General features: G+C 42.7%; 1 protein-coding gene across 1 annotated transcript in view; it reads left to right on the top strand.

The window, feature by feature from the left end:
* Nucleotides 1–14,871, top strand: part of CMIP (c-Maf inducing protein) — a 61,907-nt gene that overhangs the window by 37,767 nt on the left and 9,269 nt on the right. The window contains exons 9-14 of the mRNA XM_017741026.1: nucleotides 19–372; nucleotides 7,875–7,940; nucleotides 9,022–9,048; nucleotides 9,498–9,546; nucleotides 11,004–11,111; nucleotides 13,626–13,742. Of these exons, the coding sequence (XP_017596515.1) occupies nucleotides 19–372; nucleotides 7,875–7,940; nucleotides 9,022–9,048; nucleotides 9,498–9,546; nucleotides 11,004–11,111; nucleotides 13,626–13,742 (721 nt within the window). The remainder of the gene's footprint in view (nucleotides 1–18; nucleotides 373–7,874; nucleotides 7,941–9,021; nucleotides 9,049–9,497; nucleotides 9,547–11,003; nucleotides 11,112–13,625; nucleotides 13,743–14,871) is intronic.

Genomic DNA, 14,871 nt, shown 5'->3' with positions numbered 1-14,871 from the left:
TTTATTTTTAAAATTCAGTCGGGACAATTCGCCAAGCCTGAAGGAAATTCGGAATGGCTGCCAGCAGCAGTGTGACCGAAAGCCCAATCTTCCCCTCCGCCTTCTTCACACAAGTCCTGACCTGGTCTCTCAAGAGGCCACCTTGACTGAATCCCGTCTCAAACCAGTTATTGTCACTTCCAACGAGATCCATGTGGAAGTGGAGCGCAACAACACAGCCAATCAGAAGATGACAGCCAGCGTTGGCAACGACAGCGAGCCCAACCTCATCGACTGCCTGATGGTCAGCCCTACCTGCAGCACCATGAGCATCGAGCTGAGTGCCCAGGCAGACAGGATCCTGGGCTGCTACGTGGAAATACTCAAGATGCTGTGAGTAACTATTTTGAGCAGCTTTTTGAGCAGTGTCACCTTAACAATGGAGGTGCTTTTCCCACAGGCCTGTTGTCTTCAACATCTGTGGCTAGCCAGCACATGGTTATAAATCTTAACTCCAGCTCTGGAGAGTCCAGCCTTTGAAAGAGGCATCTGGCACTGCCAAGATGTTCTAAAAATAGCATTAGGAAGATGAAAATGGAAAGCTTATTTGTACAGTGAGCCTCAGGCATTTTACAGAAGACAGGATGTTGGTGCCAGTGGTTTCTGTTTTTGTTCTTGCCCACCAAAAATAAATAAAAAACCCCATTTGTCTCCTCCAGGGCTCTTAAGATTGCCTGAGACAGAGCTAGAAAAGGCAGGTCTGCTAGGTTCAGTGCTTGTGCAGTGATAGGCAACACCACTGCCCTGACTTCAGCAGGAGTTGAATACGGTTCTTGTTTTTCACTCAGATGTTCTCCATTCATGTGCTTGTAGAAGTTTTATGACTTATTCAGATTTGCTTGTATTTGAGTGGGTCTCTGTTGTTCAGTTGCTTTGCTACAGTGGACCTGTACTAGGGAATGGATGTTCAAATAGTCTTTGCCACAAAATGATTGCAAGAGGATTCCTGGCAGGCAAATCTACTGAATATCTTAAACAGAAATTAAAGGAAAATGTTCTTAAGGAAAAGCTTGGTTTTCTCCGGATAAATAAATGAAAAGGAATAACAGAAAAGGTGGACTGCAGAATAGGAGCTTGTAATAGAAGTGCAGTAAAACAACTCTGTTGACTTTGACAGCTAGCTCTGGTACTGAGTTGCAGTATGTTTTATGGCAAACTGTTAAACTTCTACATTAATTAGTTTTAAACAGTGAAAAATCACAACCTGTGAGAATGCAGGGCAGCTCCTAAGGCAGAGCCATGGCTGTAGCTCCACTTGTTTGAGTTCCCTTCCATTCCTGTTCATCCCTTGATTTTTTGGGGCCTGAAGTCATAGTTGAATTTTTTAGAATCCAAGAAATGGTGGGTGAAATCTGGACTCTGCTGTAAACTGTGAGCATGCGCCTACACTGTAGACAAATGCACATGTGGGGTTGCCCTCTCAAGGAATTAAATGAGGTCAAACTGCTGTGATGGAGGATTTTGTGAAGGTTTTGTCCCACATTTTCATTTTTTTCGAAATACATAGTACAAATTTGCAGCTTCACTCTTCCACTCACTGCACAGCTGACTTGCAAATACTTAAGCACTCATTCAGAACTGGAGACAGGACGAGTGAATACAAGATACTGTTCCTATTAGATTTTTGAGCAGGAAGTTGCTGTGAAGGCTAATTTTATATATTTTTTTTCCCGTGTGGCCTAGGTTCTTCTGCCTTTAAAAATGTTTGCATTAAAAAAGCACAGCATCTGTGTTTGCTTCATCTGGGGGCTCCTAAGTCTCCACGCACCCAGATGCTACATTAAACACGTTGTGTATTTATTCCTGTCCCCTTGACTCTCCCTGTTTTCCATAAACACTGTGCACTCTCCCAGTCCTGATGCTGGTTTGGATGCTGACTCACTAAGCATTGACGGTTTTGATTTCATCATGCAGCTGACACACACTTACAAGCAAATTCACGAACGGGCGTGTTATATGTCCCATATAATTTGCTACACAAAGAACTCATTTCACTCCCTACCTTAAAATAATCCATTTTTTGGATGTGTTTGTTCTATTTTTAAAAATCAAGCTGTTCAGCAGCAACAGTGAAAATGGGCATGGGTTATTGTCAGAGGTGTTGCGGGTGTGGGGCAGCTTTGGGCCCTTTTTGCGCTTGTACAGCGGGAGTTCTGAAAGGTGAAACCCACAGGATGTGCTCAGTGGGGGACCAGTGGTACCACAAACCTGGTGCAACTCTTCTCAGACTGCCCTGCCAGAGCCCACACCTGCTTGAGAAATCACAACCTGTGAGAATGTAGGGCAGCTCCTAAGGCAGAGCCATGGCTGTAGCTCCACTCATTTGAGTTCCCTTCCATTCCTGTTCATCCCTTGACTTTTTGGGGCCTGAAAGCAGTAATGCAGAACTGAGTTCTGCTCCTGATTCTGCCACTGGCTCACTAGGAGGTTTTAGATAAATCACTTATAAATGCCTCATTTTTCTTATTTGTAAAATATAGGTGAAGATTTTCAATGTTGTTTTTTTAAATGCTGAAACCAGTGATGGAAAAGCATTCCAGAAGGGCTTGTAGTTATTACCAAAAATACAAGATAATGCTGTTGTGATGCTGATTACTTTCATGCTCTAAGTCTCCTTGAACAAAGGGTTTCTGTTGCATGAAATACTATTACTGTACTTTGAAAATCTGAGAATACGAAGAAAGAGAGTTGAAGAACATGCCAGTAGGAAGAAAACATTAATTATAAAACAACTGCTATCCAGGAGCTGAGCTCTCAGCGGGCATTCACTAAAATAATGTTCTTATTAATAACAGTGGTAAGCCAAACATAAATAAGTTGCTTAGCATTGAGTTTGATTGTTCTTTTAGGTGTCTGACTCAGTATCATCATCAAAACAAGAGAGTCACCAGCGATGATATCTTTTTTACATAATTAACGTAGGGCAGCAGGGAGTAATTTATTTAGGCAGATTTTAATTATTGGAAGTCTGGCAAATAAGAATTCTCAACAGTAGCTTCAACAGAGTACGTTTCATTGTTCACCTAACTCTTACACAATGCTTACTTTTTGGGGAAAAACCTCACTTTTAATATTGATGAAGATGTTATTTAATAATCACTGTAATACTTCGCTTTTTGCACAGAATGCTAAAAGGGAAGTTTAGAAAGTTCATCTGTCGGGCTCTTCAAGCACCTAGAATATCTTTGACCCTTTTTCTAATGTAGTTGAGTAACAAAACACAACTATTGCATACTAAAGTAAAGCAGAAAATCATGATTTGAAAGATATTGGCAGATGACCCAAAGTCTGGACAGATTTTAAAGGAGGCCCAGTCTCTAGGGGAGCATAGTATTTTGGTCCTGTACTCAAAAGTGGATCAAACTTCTGTGTCAATATTCTGTAACTCATTCTGGACTCTGATAGTGTTACTGACACCAGCCAATGCCTCCTGAATGCTACAAGTTTTAAACTGGTGCGTAGAACATGCACTAAATTAATTGAAAAAATTTCCATTGATCATATTAAATGAGAAGCTCTGAGAACAGCTCAGCATTGCCCAGCTCCCACTTGCACGTTAATGTTTCCATGCTTTTGGGAATGTCATGTACAGTCAAACTTGTGCTTGCACAGGATAACCATGGTTAGAGAAAGTTGCAGTAGAAGGGGCTGTGTGTCTTCTCCTTGGGCTGGAGAGCTGCAAAGTCTCTGTTTTACCTGAAGGACCCCACTGGTTCCAGGGGTTGGGAAACACTTGAACTGTCTCTGCAGTGAAATCTGGGTGAACAAATAGCAAGGTCAGCTGGCTATGAGAACAGACCCCTCTTGGGGAAGCTGTGTTGGTGTTGTATCATAAGCTGTTACCCTTTGTCTGTGTTAGTTTTTGTTTCCATGGCTGCCTGTAGTGACAAGGGTCCATCCAGATGTCCAGACACTTGTACCCCTCTCTGGGGCCAGTGTCACAACCTGTTTTGGGCAACCTTGTGTTGCTGTTTCCTGATGCTTCCATGCCAACTGTGAGCAGTGGAGCCCATTTCTGTTCTCAGCAGTCAAGGCAGAACCTTTCTAGGGTCTTTCAATGGTTTTAAATTTTCTGCTTTTGAAAAAGCTGAACAAGCCCATCTCAAAAGAAGGCTGAGCATGAAAAAGCACCTCAGTGTTTTGCAGATAGGTTTGTGCCTTGTATTGACAAGGGGTCTGATGAGGCTTTTTCTCAGCCTGCCCTGGCACCCTGAGCTAAACCTTACATCATACAATTCAGGAAGTTGGACCTAGAGCAGGGAAAGAATGGATCCAGGTACATGTCTGGGGGGTTTGGTCATCTTATTATTATCTGGCAACAGAGGTTACCTTGTCAATCTGCTCAGTCTGGAGAACAAGCTGCTTCCAAGCAGTTGCTCTTGTCTCTTCATTATCCTCCAAAACCCAAGAACTTGGGGCTTCCAGTGTGTCAGGGATGAGAGCCATGGCTTTCCAAACACAAACACCCACTGGAGCTTCCCCTGGCTGCTCTGCATTCCCCAGTAGATCAGTGGCATGCTCTGAATATCCCAAGTGGATTATCTTATGTCATGTTTATCGGGGTTGCCCTGGGCTGCTCGTATGTTTTGGATTGTTTGTGCCGCACATGACATGCAGGCAGGTTTTCATTTTGGTGAAAGGTGATCCCGGGGAAGGAAAATGTATTATGTTGGCAGGCCAGGAGCGATGATGGCCCAGAGGCAAAGTCACTGCAGTTGGGGATTATTTAATTAATATGGCTGTTCAGTGCTCTGGCCAATCCCCCAGGACAGGTTTCAGGGTGAGGGAGGCTGTGAGCAGTGGCAGGTGATGGCTCTGGCAGCTGTCACTGCTGGCTCCGTGACCCCCACGCACTTCCCAGGACGCTGCAGGTCGGGCTGCAGCCTGGCTGCTGTGCTGCTCACCTAGAATTGCAAATCTTGCAAAAATCAGAGCCAGGCAGTCATTCTGCCCCTTTGTAAGGCCAGTGGTGGGATTTGAGCTGTGAGATGAGTGTTGAGCACCCTTTGAAGAGCTGGGAAGGGAGTTCATCACAGGTGTTGTCCCGGGCTCTCCCTGTAGCTCTGTGCTCCCTCCTCCTCCTGGCCCAGCCTCTTTGTCTGGCTCGTTGCAGTGGTTGTTAACTGCAGCCAGAACTAATCCATCTCCCTTTCTTTCCCTGCTTCAAACACTTTTGTCTTGTGTTGGAGCTTTGAATGGACTGAGAAAAAAAAAAAGAAAAAAGCAACTGTCTGAAATGAAAGAAGAGTGCAGATGAGATGAGCACAGACAGAAGGAAAATGTTTTTGAAAAGGGAATAGGTGGGAGGAGGAGAAACACCGTAGGCTTTTAATAAGTAGTTTAGTTTTATTCTCGTGCTATGTTTGTTTCATGTTTCCTAGCTCAGATTGAAGGGATTATAGGCTGTACAGATTTTATGTTCAGGTCCCACTCATGTGACCAAATTTTATATATTTCATAGGAGAATTCTTTCTTTCTTTCTTCCTTCTCCTCCTGGGGAAGCAGGCTGTGGTTTATTTTCACTGCCCTTTCACAGACCTGTCCTGCAGATGGAGGCTCCCCAGCTTCACGAAAAGTCAGAGTGTTACTGTCCCATTCTGTCTACAGTTTCACTTGGTCTTAGTCTATTACAAAACAGCTTTTTTCTTACTCTTGCAATTTCCTTTGAAGATCAGCCATGAAAAATTGATTGGTTCATATTATTAGTAATCACAACTCTCCAGATTGCTCAAGAAGGAACTTCAGTGGTTTAACACTTAGCCTGAGATGTCACTGGAGCTAAGCCTCAGAGTGGGTCTCAGCTTTTAAGCTTCTGTTAGAAAAGATTTGTAGGTGCTGTATCTCATGTGATATGAAGCACCTTTAACACCTCTGAATTTTCTAACTCAGCCTTTTGACTTTCAAGTCTTCTGTGCTCAAAAATCTGTTTTTAAAGTTGTTTGTATCTACCAATAAAAATGTGTTGTTTTTAGAAAAAAGCTAGGAATTTCCAAAGGGTATGTATATTTAAATAAAATAAAAGAAAATGTCTGGACTATGTTCTCACACCTGACAAATGTAGCAAGACTCAGGTTGTGTGGTGAGAGACCTGTGGCACTTCTCAGGGCTGCAGCTATAGATACGTTGCATCAGCTCTCTCCTACAGAGACCTGGTAGTTAAACAAGAGACTTTCAGCTGAACCTCTGAACACAGGTCAGAGCTCTGTGTCACCGACCCATTCAATGTGTCTGTTGGTCAGAAGCAACAAATAATCTTGCAGAGAGCTTTAATTAATCAAAGCTTTGTTGAAATAACCCAGAGAGCTCATCTTGGAGATGCTGTGTCAGAGGTTTCCTTGCCTTTTTTCAGTTTATATGACCAGCCCCATCCTCAGGTGTTTGATGGTATTCACTTCACACTGACTAAACGGAAAAACAACCCCTGTAATGAAGTCCTGCTTCATGTCTTGCTGTTCTGAAGCATTAAACAAATCTGATCATCTTCCTTATTTGCTCAGTGGCTAAGCAGGTGAGGGACTTTTTGTCTCTGGAAAGAACCTTATGAATGTGTGATCACAAAGGGCTCTCTCTGACTGACTCATACTTGCTTCAGGTTTGTGAGACGCCCTTTGTCTCTGAGTTGCCCCTAGTTTAGACCTGAGAACAGAATTTTTGATGGAGGAGAAAATTAGGTTCACTGGCTTCTAGCACCACTGGCATGGGCAGGAGGTTTCTTTTTTGGATTACTGTAACTTCATATGTGCGGTTCTGAGTTTTAGTACACTAAACTGCTTTCAGGTCACAGCTTGCATGAGATACCACACACTTCTGTAACCTGAACTCCACACTGCTCTTGGGCAAGTGATAACTGCTTCCCTGGTTCATTTTTCATCACAATTCTTCATTCAAGTGAAACTTCTCTGCTTGTTGTTTCTTAAGAGAACACCGGTCGTGTTTAAATTTTCTTTCTGTGAACATGTCTTTGTGGCCTGTCCAACATCATGTTATTAGTTTATGGACATTTCTGGTTTATGTGGTTCAAAAGATGGATGAGACTTTTGGAAATGCTTCCATCTTCAATTTCTCTGGGCTAGAACTTTCCCTTTGCAAAACTGCATTCTTTTGGAACAGTTCCTGTGTATATGTTGTCTGTCTCTAATGCTATCAGTAGATACTGTCCATTCAAGAACATTACACTTCGTTCCTTCCCAATGACACACCACACTTTTATGCCAAGTTTCCAGTAAGCTGCAACCAATAATCTGGGTTTTAACACTGAAATCCAAAGGGTAGCAGCACTAAGAGGAGGTGGCAGGCTTTTCTACATTGTTTCTACAGACATACTCAGGTGTTCCAGCCCCTATGAGATTCACTTCTGTGTGTACTCGTTACTACTGAGAGCCAGGGTCTGGGCTTTGGCTGGTGGGTTCTGTGTCAGAAATGGATTGGGGGGTATCTTTGTTTTTACAAATGGGCTTATGTCCTATAGCAAAGAAAAAGTCCAATTAAATGCAGAGAAGAGTTGTAAATAGCAATGGCCTGGTAATTGCTCTACCAACTTAGATGAAAGTATTACTTAGTGGTGAAATGTCAACAGGTTTCATAAACAGCAAATGTCTTTAAGCTGACATAAAGAAGGCCTCTCTGGAGGTCACTGTAAATACCAGATTTATTGTGCCTCAATGGAGAATATGCTGAAAATGGAAAGGGAAATATCAGTGTAGATTTTGAGAGTGTTTCAGTAAACGAGAAAGGTTGTTGGTGCCCACAGTAAAAAGCTTTTAACTCCTTGAACTAACTGTTGGCAAACCATTTTTAAAACCTGGTAACCTATTAACAAAATGTTCATTTTGCAGGTCAGACTATGATGACTGGAGACCAGCCCTGGCCAGCTTGCTTCAACCTATCCCATTTCCCAAGGAGTAAGTTTGCACTGTCTTAGTATTTACTGGCTTATTCTTGTTACTGGCTTTTTTTATGGTGAAATACGCGTCAAGTAGAAAGCGGTGGTAATGGGAGCTTTGTGCCTCTAGTATTGATTTAGAAACTGAAGTTGATTTTGGCTGATGCAGAGGGATGTGAAGACCTCCCCATGTTTATCTTCCTTCCCCATTTCTCTCAGATGATCCCGAAGGGAAATATGGTTAACTAGAGACAGGCAGACAGGAAGGGAAGGAAAGCTGGTGAGGAGGAGAGCAAAGTGAGAGATTTAGTGGAGGAGGATGCTTTGCTGGCGTCACAGAGACTCCTGTCATTTGTGCTTTGCATTAAATGAAGAAGCTGCCCTACAGATCAGCTGAGCTCCCTCGGAAACCTGTTAATGAGCAGTGGTGTTTATAAAGTGCAGACCTCCACAGACAAAAATTACAACCTGTAATTGTACGATTTGCTGGCTTATCACATCCCCTAATGACCTGTCTTGAATCACAGAGGTCTAATCCTCCATGCCAGGTTACCTGGGCTACAGTGAGAGCTTGGAGATAGGTAACAGAGACATCATTACCTAAGTCAAACGTGAGTCTTGGGGGAGTTGTAAACCATACCATGATGCAAGGCACTTCACAAAATGACCATTAATTGCTTTACTGATCTATGATGCTAATTAGCTGCGACCATACCCTAATTGCATTGCAATTAAAGAATACACCTGGCTCTCAGAGGTAGCCAAGACTCTGTTTGTAATTACATAATGGTATTGTAAGTCTTTTACTTTCTTCTGACCCAAAGCTCCCACTGGCATTAGTCAGAGCCTTGTCTAAGACAGACTCAAGAAAAGTTACAAGATTTGTTCTAAGTAATTTTCCTCCCTAGGTTAGTGAAAGAGGCTTTATCTGATTTTTTTGAAAGACTTTTTTTTTGGTCTTATGTGCTGCAGTTGCTTAGCAAGTCCTTTTATTATCTGGAAAGAACTGAAAAGTGCTTGTTTGGTTTTTTGGGTTTTTTTTCCCCTTTTTCCCTTCTCTCAAATCCTCATACTCTTCTGTTTTCTGTTTTAAATTTCAGGGCTCTCGCACATGAGAAATTCACAAAGTAAGTTTCTGGGGCTCCTTTGTTTTATTGAATAAATACTTGTACTAGTCAATAATAGCAGTGATGCATTATTCAGTATTGTGTTTCTAATGGCTTTTATCTGTGAAGGGCTGTAAGCATGTTCTGTTAGCAATAAAAAGTTTTCTTTGTAATTTACTGTGCTAGCAGGAGCCCAAGGACTAAAGCCACTGGGTGCTGATAGAATTTACAAAGGAGTTTGTCAGTACACATCTCTGAAACATTTTCTAGGCTATTGTGAACTGACACTGTCCTTGGTAATTACTTTTAGGCATCATATTTCCTTCCCGTGGAAGGAGTTTAACTTGTTTCTCTCCAAAGTGCATGAATATATATAATGTTAGGTGTTATTCAAAAGAAATGTGACACTGGTGCAAATACTGCAACCAGCAACTGCTTATCCTTGTCCTTCTTACTCCTATTTTTTTCAGGGAGCTGAAATATGTGATTCAGAGATTTGCAGAAGACCCGAGGCAAGAAGTGAGTTTGTTGGCAATTTACACAGACTATTAATGGGAGGGATTGCAAATGCACTTGTTCAGATCTCTCCTTAAGTAGTTGGTTTCAAAACACGGTGTGGTTTTACTCTGCCTAAGTCTCTTAAGGAGTAGTGGCCACTCAGGGTGATTTATGTGTCAGGTTTATGTGTCATCACCTCCTTGTCTTGCATCAGTTGATGTCCTTGTTCTGCAGTAAACTGCAACCAGCAAGATTTTCCCATTCTGTGGGATCACTCAGAGCTTTTCATCTTCTGTACAAAAAAAAAGGGAAGCAAAATCCACGGATCCACGCAGCTTACAAAATAACAGGTTTTATGTGGCTGTGTTTCAGCTATGTTGTGTGCAAATGACCGTAATTCTTGTGAATTGGCAGCAGAAAGGGGTGTGGGTGGGAGGTGTGTTACTGGGGTGAGAGTGTTGCCGCAGCCCCGTGGTGGCTGCTGCTTCGGAGCTGCACTCAGAGCCTGCTCAGCATCATCAGCTTTGGCTGAGTCAGAGGGAACCTCTAATCCACAGTGATTCTTGCTTTTGGCATAAAGGCAAGAAAGCTCCCTCAAACTGTGGGTGAAGCTGTATCACTGCCCAGAACTCCTGGTTTCCATGGGTTTAGCTCTTGTGAGCACTAGTTACCCTTGTCAGATGAGACCTTCTTGTCCTAGAATGGCACCAGGATTTCATCTGTCACTAGTGTTCTGTGCTCAAAGGAAAGGATTTACCTCCCCCACACACACCCCTCAAAAATTGAAGTGGAACATCTGTTTCTTCAAGTGAAGGAAAAAAGAAAAGGAAAAAAAATAAAGCTTAATTATGACTTCTCTATTAAATTGTGGGACTAAATATAGTAATCTCTACAGTGGGCCAAATTTAGACTAATGGTTGCTCACTGGTGCCAGTTCTCCAGTGCAGCTTCCGTGTTATATATCCCTGTTGAGTTTTCCCTGTTGATTTCCTTCACCCTGACTCTGGTCAAATTTTATTAGAGAAGGAGTAATAAGAATTTTTAATGATTGGAATGAACAAGCCATCAGCCACTGCATTTGGTATGCAGATCACATCAGATGTATAGACACACATGCTGGGAGGACGGGGGGAAAATGACAGAAACTCAGAAATTTGTGGGGGTTTTTTGTTTGGGTTTTTTGTGGTGTTTTTTTTCCCAAGTGAAAGGAGCTGTTCTAGATTAGAGCCGTTTTGTATTTGGTTTTTGTAAAGGGAATGAAAAGGGCCATGCAATTCGTGATGATGCAGCTTCCCTCCTCGGTTATACTGACAAAATGGATTCTGGGAGTGGAGACTGGCCTGCAGCTCTGTAGATTGGAATATTAACCATGAAATTTCCAGCAGTGCCTGGTTTTGCAGTTACTTTTGGCCCGGTGTGGGAGACTGGTGGTTATTGGCAGGAAGTGTAACCTTCCCAATGTGTTCACTTCTTGGCAGGTCCACTCGTGTTTGCTGAGTGTGAGGGCTGGCAAAGACGGCTGGTTCCAGCTCTACAGCCCTGGGGGAGTGGCCTGTGACGATGATGGAGAGCTCTTTGCCAGTATGGTACGTGTCTGCAGTAATGGGAGTTTAGAAACGTCTTTGCAGTAAGTAGCTAATGCCTAGTTGGCAGTAACAAGATTTACTTGCTTTTGTCAAAAAATAAATTATCAAAATCGTGATTCTGTACACCATGAGCATTCACCAGAAAATCCAGATCTTTCTGTCACCAAATCCATCGGCCTCCCTTGCAGTCACAGTTTGGTTAGCACGTTACTGTTCTCTTTTTGAACCTTGGCATGTTTTCTCGCTGGTAGTGCAATGCACAAACCATGCCTGTGCATATGAATGTATTTTTGTATTTATAAATACATGTGTTTGTGTGTCTGTATCAAAAAACTCTCAGGGAGCATGCAATACTGGGAGACAGGGGAGACAGGCTGTTCTGTACATGCACACCTATAGTTTGTGTTTATAGGCTAGCCTGGAATTTGAAACCAAGTTACATTGACTTAATCAAAGGATGGATGGATAGATATAAAAAGGTGTTATCAGTGTCTCTGCCCAATTACATTGTTGTGAGGAGGTGTAATTAGAAACCAGCATTCCATTTCCAGCAGTTATTTCTTTTGTAACTCTGAGAAGGGCTAGACAGAAAATAACAGGTTTTAATCAGTGATGTGATTTAAGCACTGTCTTCCTGTGCAACCTGGGTCAAGTCACGTAGGTCTCTCTCTGTATTGTTTCTCCATATACCAAGTAAGATGGAAATGAAATTACTGCCTTTCCCTGCTAAGGGGGAAAACATTTGTTGAAGTTGGCTGTTGGGCACACAATGAGGTGTCTTCCAGGGGGATCCACACTTTGTGCATCTCCCTCATGCTGCACATTTTGGGACATAAAGAACGTACATGTTTGTCTCTACCCTTAAATTCAGATGGATCAGATACTGATAATGGAAGAAGACTGTTTACAAAAGGTTTCATCCCTATTCCCTGTTTATCTGTCTTTTCTCTTTGAAAAGAAAATTTCTTCAGAACTGTATCATTTCTCTTGAGAGCTGTTGTGGTTCAAGATATTTGTGAGCATCAGGAGATGGCATGCATGAGAAAGCACAATGCTAACACACATTAATATGCAGTACTCTGTGCCCTTTGCAAGGATGTTGATAAATACTTAAAGAGCTGCTAACGACCAACCATAAAGTTTGAAAAACACCCTGTTCCGAGATGCACCTAATGTTACTTTACTGTCAGTGTCAGTATTTTCCATTGCTCAAGAAAACCTCTAAAAAAACTTAATGAAAACTGCATTAAATTAAATCCCTTTTCGCTTGGAGGTTCATGTTTTTAAAGGCCACCTGAGCTGATGGATGCTTAAGGAAAAAAAGACTTTTTGTTTTTCTAAAGAGCTTGCTGGTAGTGAAGCCATGATTCACATAAAATTGACCTCATCATGGCACGGTTGTGATATTTTCAGCAGTATTGAACATAATGCAGGCAATGTCATGAGCCAGGAGGGCCACAGAACGTATTTACAAGGTTATTGTAGAGTAGTGCTGATGTTGAGTCCACATAATGGAGCTCTTCCTGCCCAGGCTATTGGAAAATGCAAATTCTCACATAGTGCTCTGCAGCAAATGGTGAATCAGCCATCTGGGCTATGAATAGGACTTTCTTCTAGGAACCCAAACTTCTCTGCATTTAATCTCTAGGGCTTTTGCATTGGAAATATAATATGGCCAACCTCTTTTGTGGGAAGAGACTTACATTTGATTTCTACAAGTGGCTTTGCGTTTCTGCCATAGGTGTTACTATGTGATATCACATGGTGCTTTCTGGAGCTTGCAGAGAGTCTGCAGAACAGTTTTGTCAGCTCAAGGACTCGATGGAGTCTCACTCAGGGGATGTTCTCAGCGGTTCTTTCCTTTCAGGGAAAACTGAGCAAAAGACAAAGCAAGATACTGGCCCAAGAGCATGAAAGCCCATGAAGTCATCTCTTACTTAGTGCTCAGGACTGCCAGATTTTCTTAAAGCAGTCCTTCCTTCCTCAGTCAGCTCCTGTCTGTTCATCCTGAACAGGTGATTTTTTCTGTCACCACCCCTTAACCAAGGCCAGCAGATTGCAAGCAGCACTGCCTTTTACCGAGACACCCAGCCCACACAGCCCCTGCTCCCCAGCTGGCATCTCCAGAGAAACCAAAGTGCAAACAGATGTGAAGGCAAAATCCCCAGTGGTTCCCTTGGGGCTGGGTTCATCAGGTTACTGGGAGTGGGGGCAATTGCACAGCTGCTCAGATGTTTCCTGGGGAGCCTCTGTCAGGCTGTCAGCTGGGCTCCTTTATGGAGAAAAACTTCCCACTCCCTCAGATCTCACTGGGCATTGCCTTCTTCAAGACCTCACTTCCATTCAGCAGTAAAGCTGTTGAGACACTGCAACCCCTCTCTGTAAAGAGAGCCTTCATTCCTTTAGGTTTATTGCAAATACTTAGCACTTTTTGACTGCATAACAATATCCCTTCCAGAGGTGTATGTGTTTCTTAGGCCTACACCCCTAATTTTACCTCTGTTTCTCAAATAGGTTCATATTTTAATGGGATCCTGCTATAAAACGAAGAAGTTCCTGCTTTCACTGGCTGAAAATAAATTAGGACCTTGCATGCTGCTGGCTTTAAGGGGTAACCAGACAATGGTAGAGGTAAGCCCTAAAAACATGTGGTCATAGAAGTTTTTGAGCAGTGTTCAGGTTCCCACTGCCTTTCCCAGACCTGGTTCTAGCAGATGTCAGGTTTGTGTTGTGTCGAACACCAGCAGTGGGTGGTTGTGTTTCTCTGGTTTAAGGGAAACAGAATATTGTTGTTTTGCAGACCTGAGTGTGAATTAAATGAAAGGTGAGTGCACGAATTTGTGGAGAAAGAGATTGTTTGCTGTAATGCAGCTGGAGAGGTTAGGGTGGGAAATAAGTGGCCATGATGGTGCAGGCTGTGGTGAGAGATCACAGTTCACAACCACAGGGCTTTTCCATGATGAAATGCCTGATTCTTGTCTTGCCACATACAAAATGAGCAGTACACAGGAAGTGCTTTTATAAAACCTTATTTGCTTGAGTTAATACACATTTTTTAATGCTTATGAGTTTTTATTTTTGTTGTGCTAATAGTTCATATGTATTTTTCTGGGTTTTTTAAGAGAAGTTTCTTGATAAATGTCATGTTATCAGTGGAAAGAGAGTGGATAAATAGATGGAAGGAGTTACAATTTTTCATTGACTTAGATCTGTGCATGCTAATTTAATCCAGTAAATAAAGGAGCATACTGCATGCATTTGAATATAATGTTGCTGGATTTTTTTTTCTTCATTAAAAATAATTGAAATTATGGAGGGAATAAAAGCTTTGCATTTTAATTGCAATGGCATGATATATAGCTGAAAAGGAAAGGCAGCATGGAGGGGCAACTTGTATCCTAAATCCGTGTGACCCACTGGAATCATCCCTTGGGATCTGACTTGCTTCTGGCAGTCCCTTTCCCAGGGTGAGTTGCGTGTGTTCCCAGTGAGGTGGGGATGTCCTGGCCACAGCAGTGAGCTCCCAGCATCATCCTCCCTTGGAGTCTCTCTGCCCTTTTCCTGTCCTGCCTCGTGGACTGGGTACACCTCACACGTGTTCTACTTGCACAGAAATCCCAGCAGTTAGGGATGGAAAATCCGGCCCTTAAGGAGCTGCTTGGCTCTGCTGCTGCTGGTGTGCAGTGTCCCAGCTCTTCCAGTCCCCAGCCCAGCCCGGGGACCTGGGGAAGAGTGGATCACTTTTACCTGTTCTGGAGAG

This window comes from Corvus brachyrhynchos, unplaced genomic scaffold, assembly GCF_000691975.1.
Source record: "Corvus brachyrhynchos isolate BGI_N302 unplaced genomic scaffold, ASM69197v1 scaffold26, whole genome shotgun sequence".
Lineage (NCBI taxonomy): Eukaryota > Metazoa > Chordata > Aves > Passeriformes > Corvidae > Corvus > Corvus brachyrhynchos.
The sequence above is the reverse complement of the archived record's forward strand: the minus strand, read 5'-3'. Positions and strand labels throughout refer to the sequence as shown.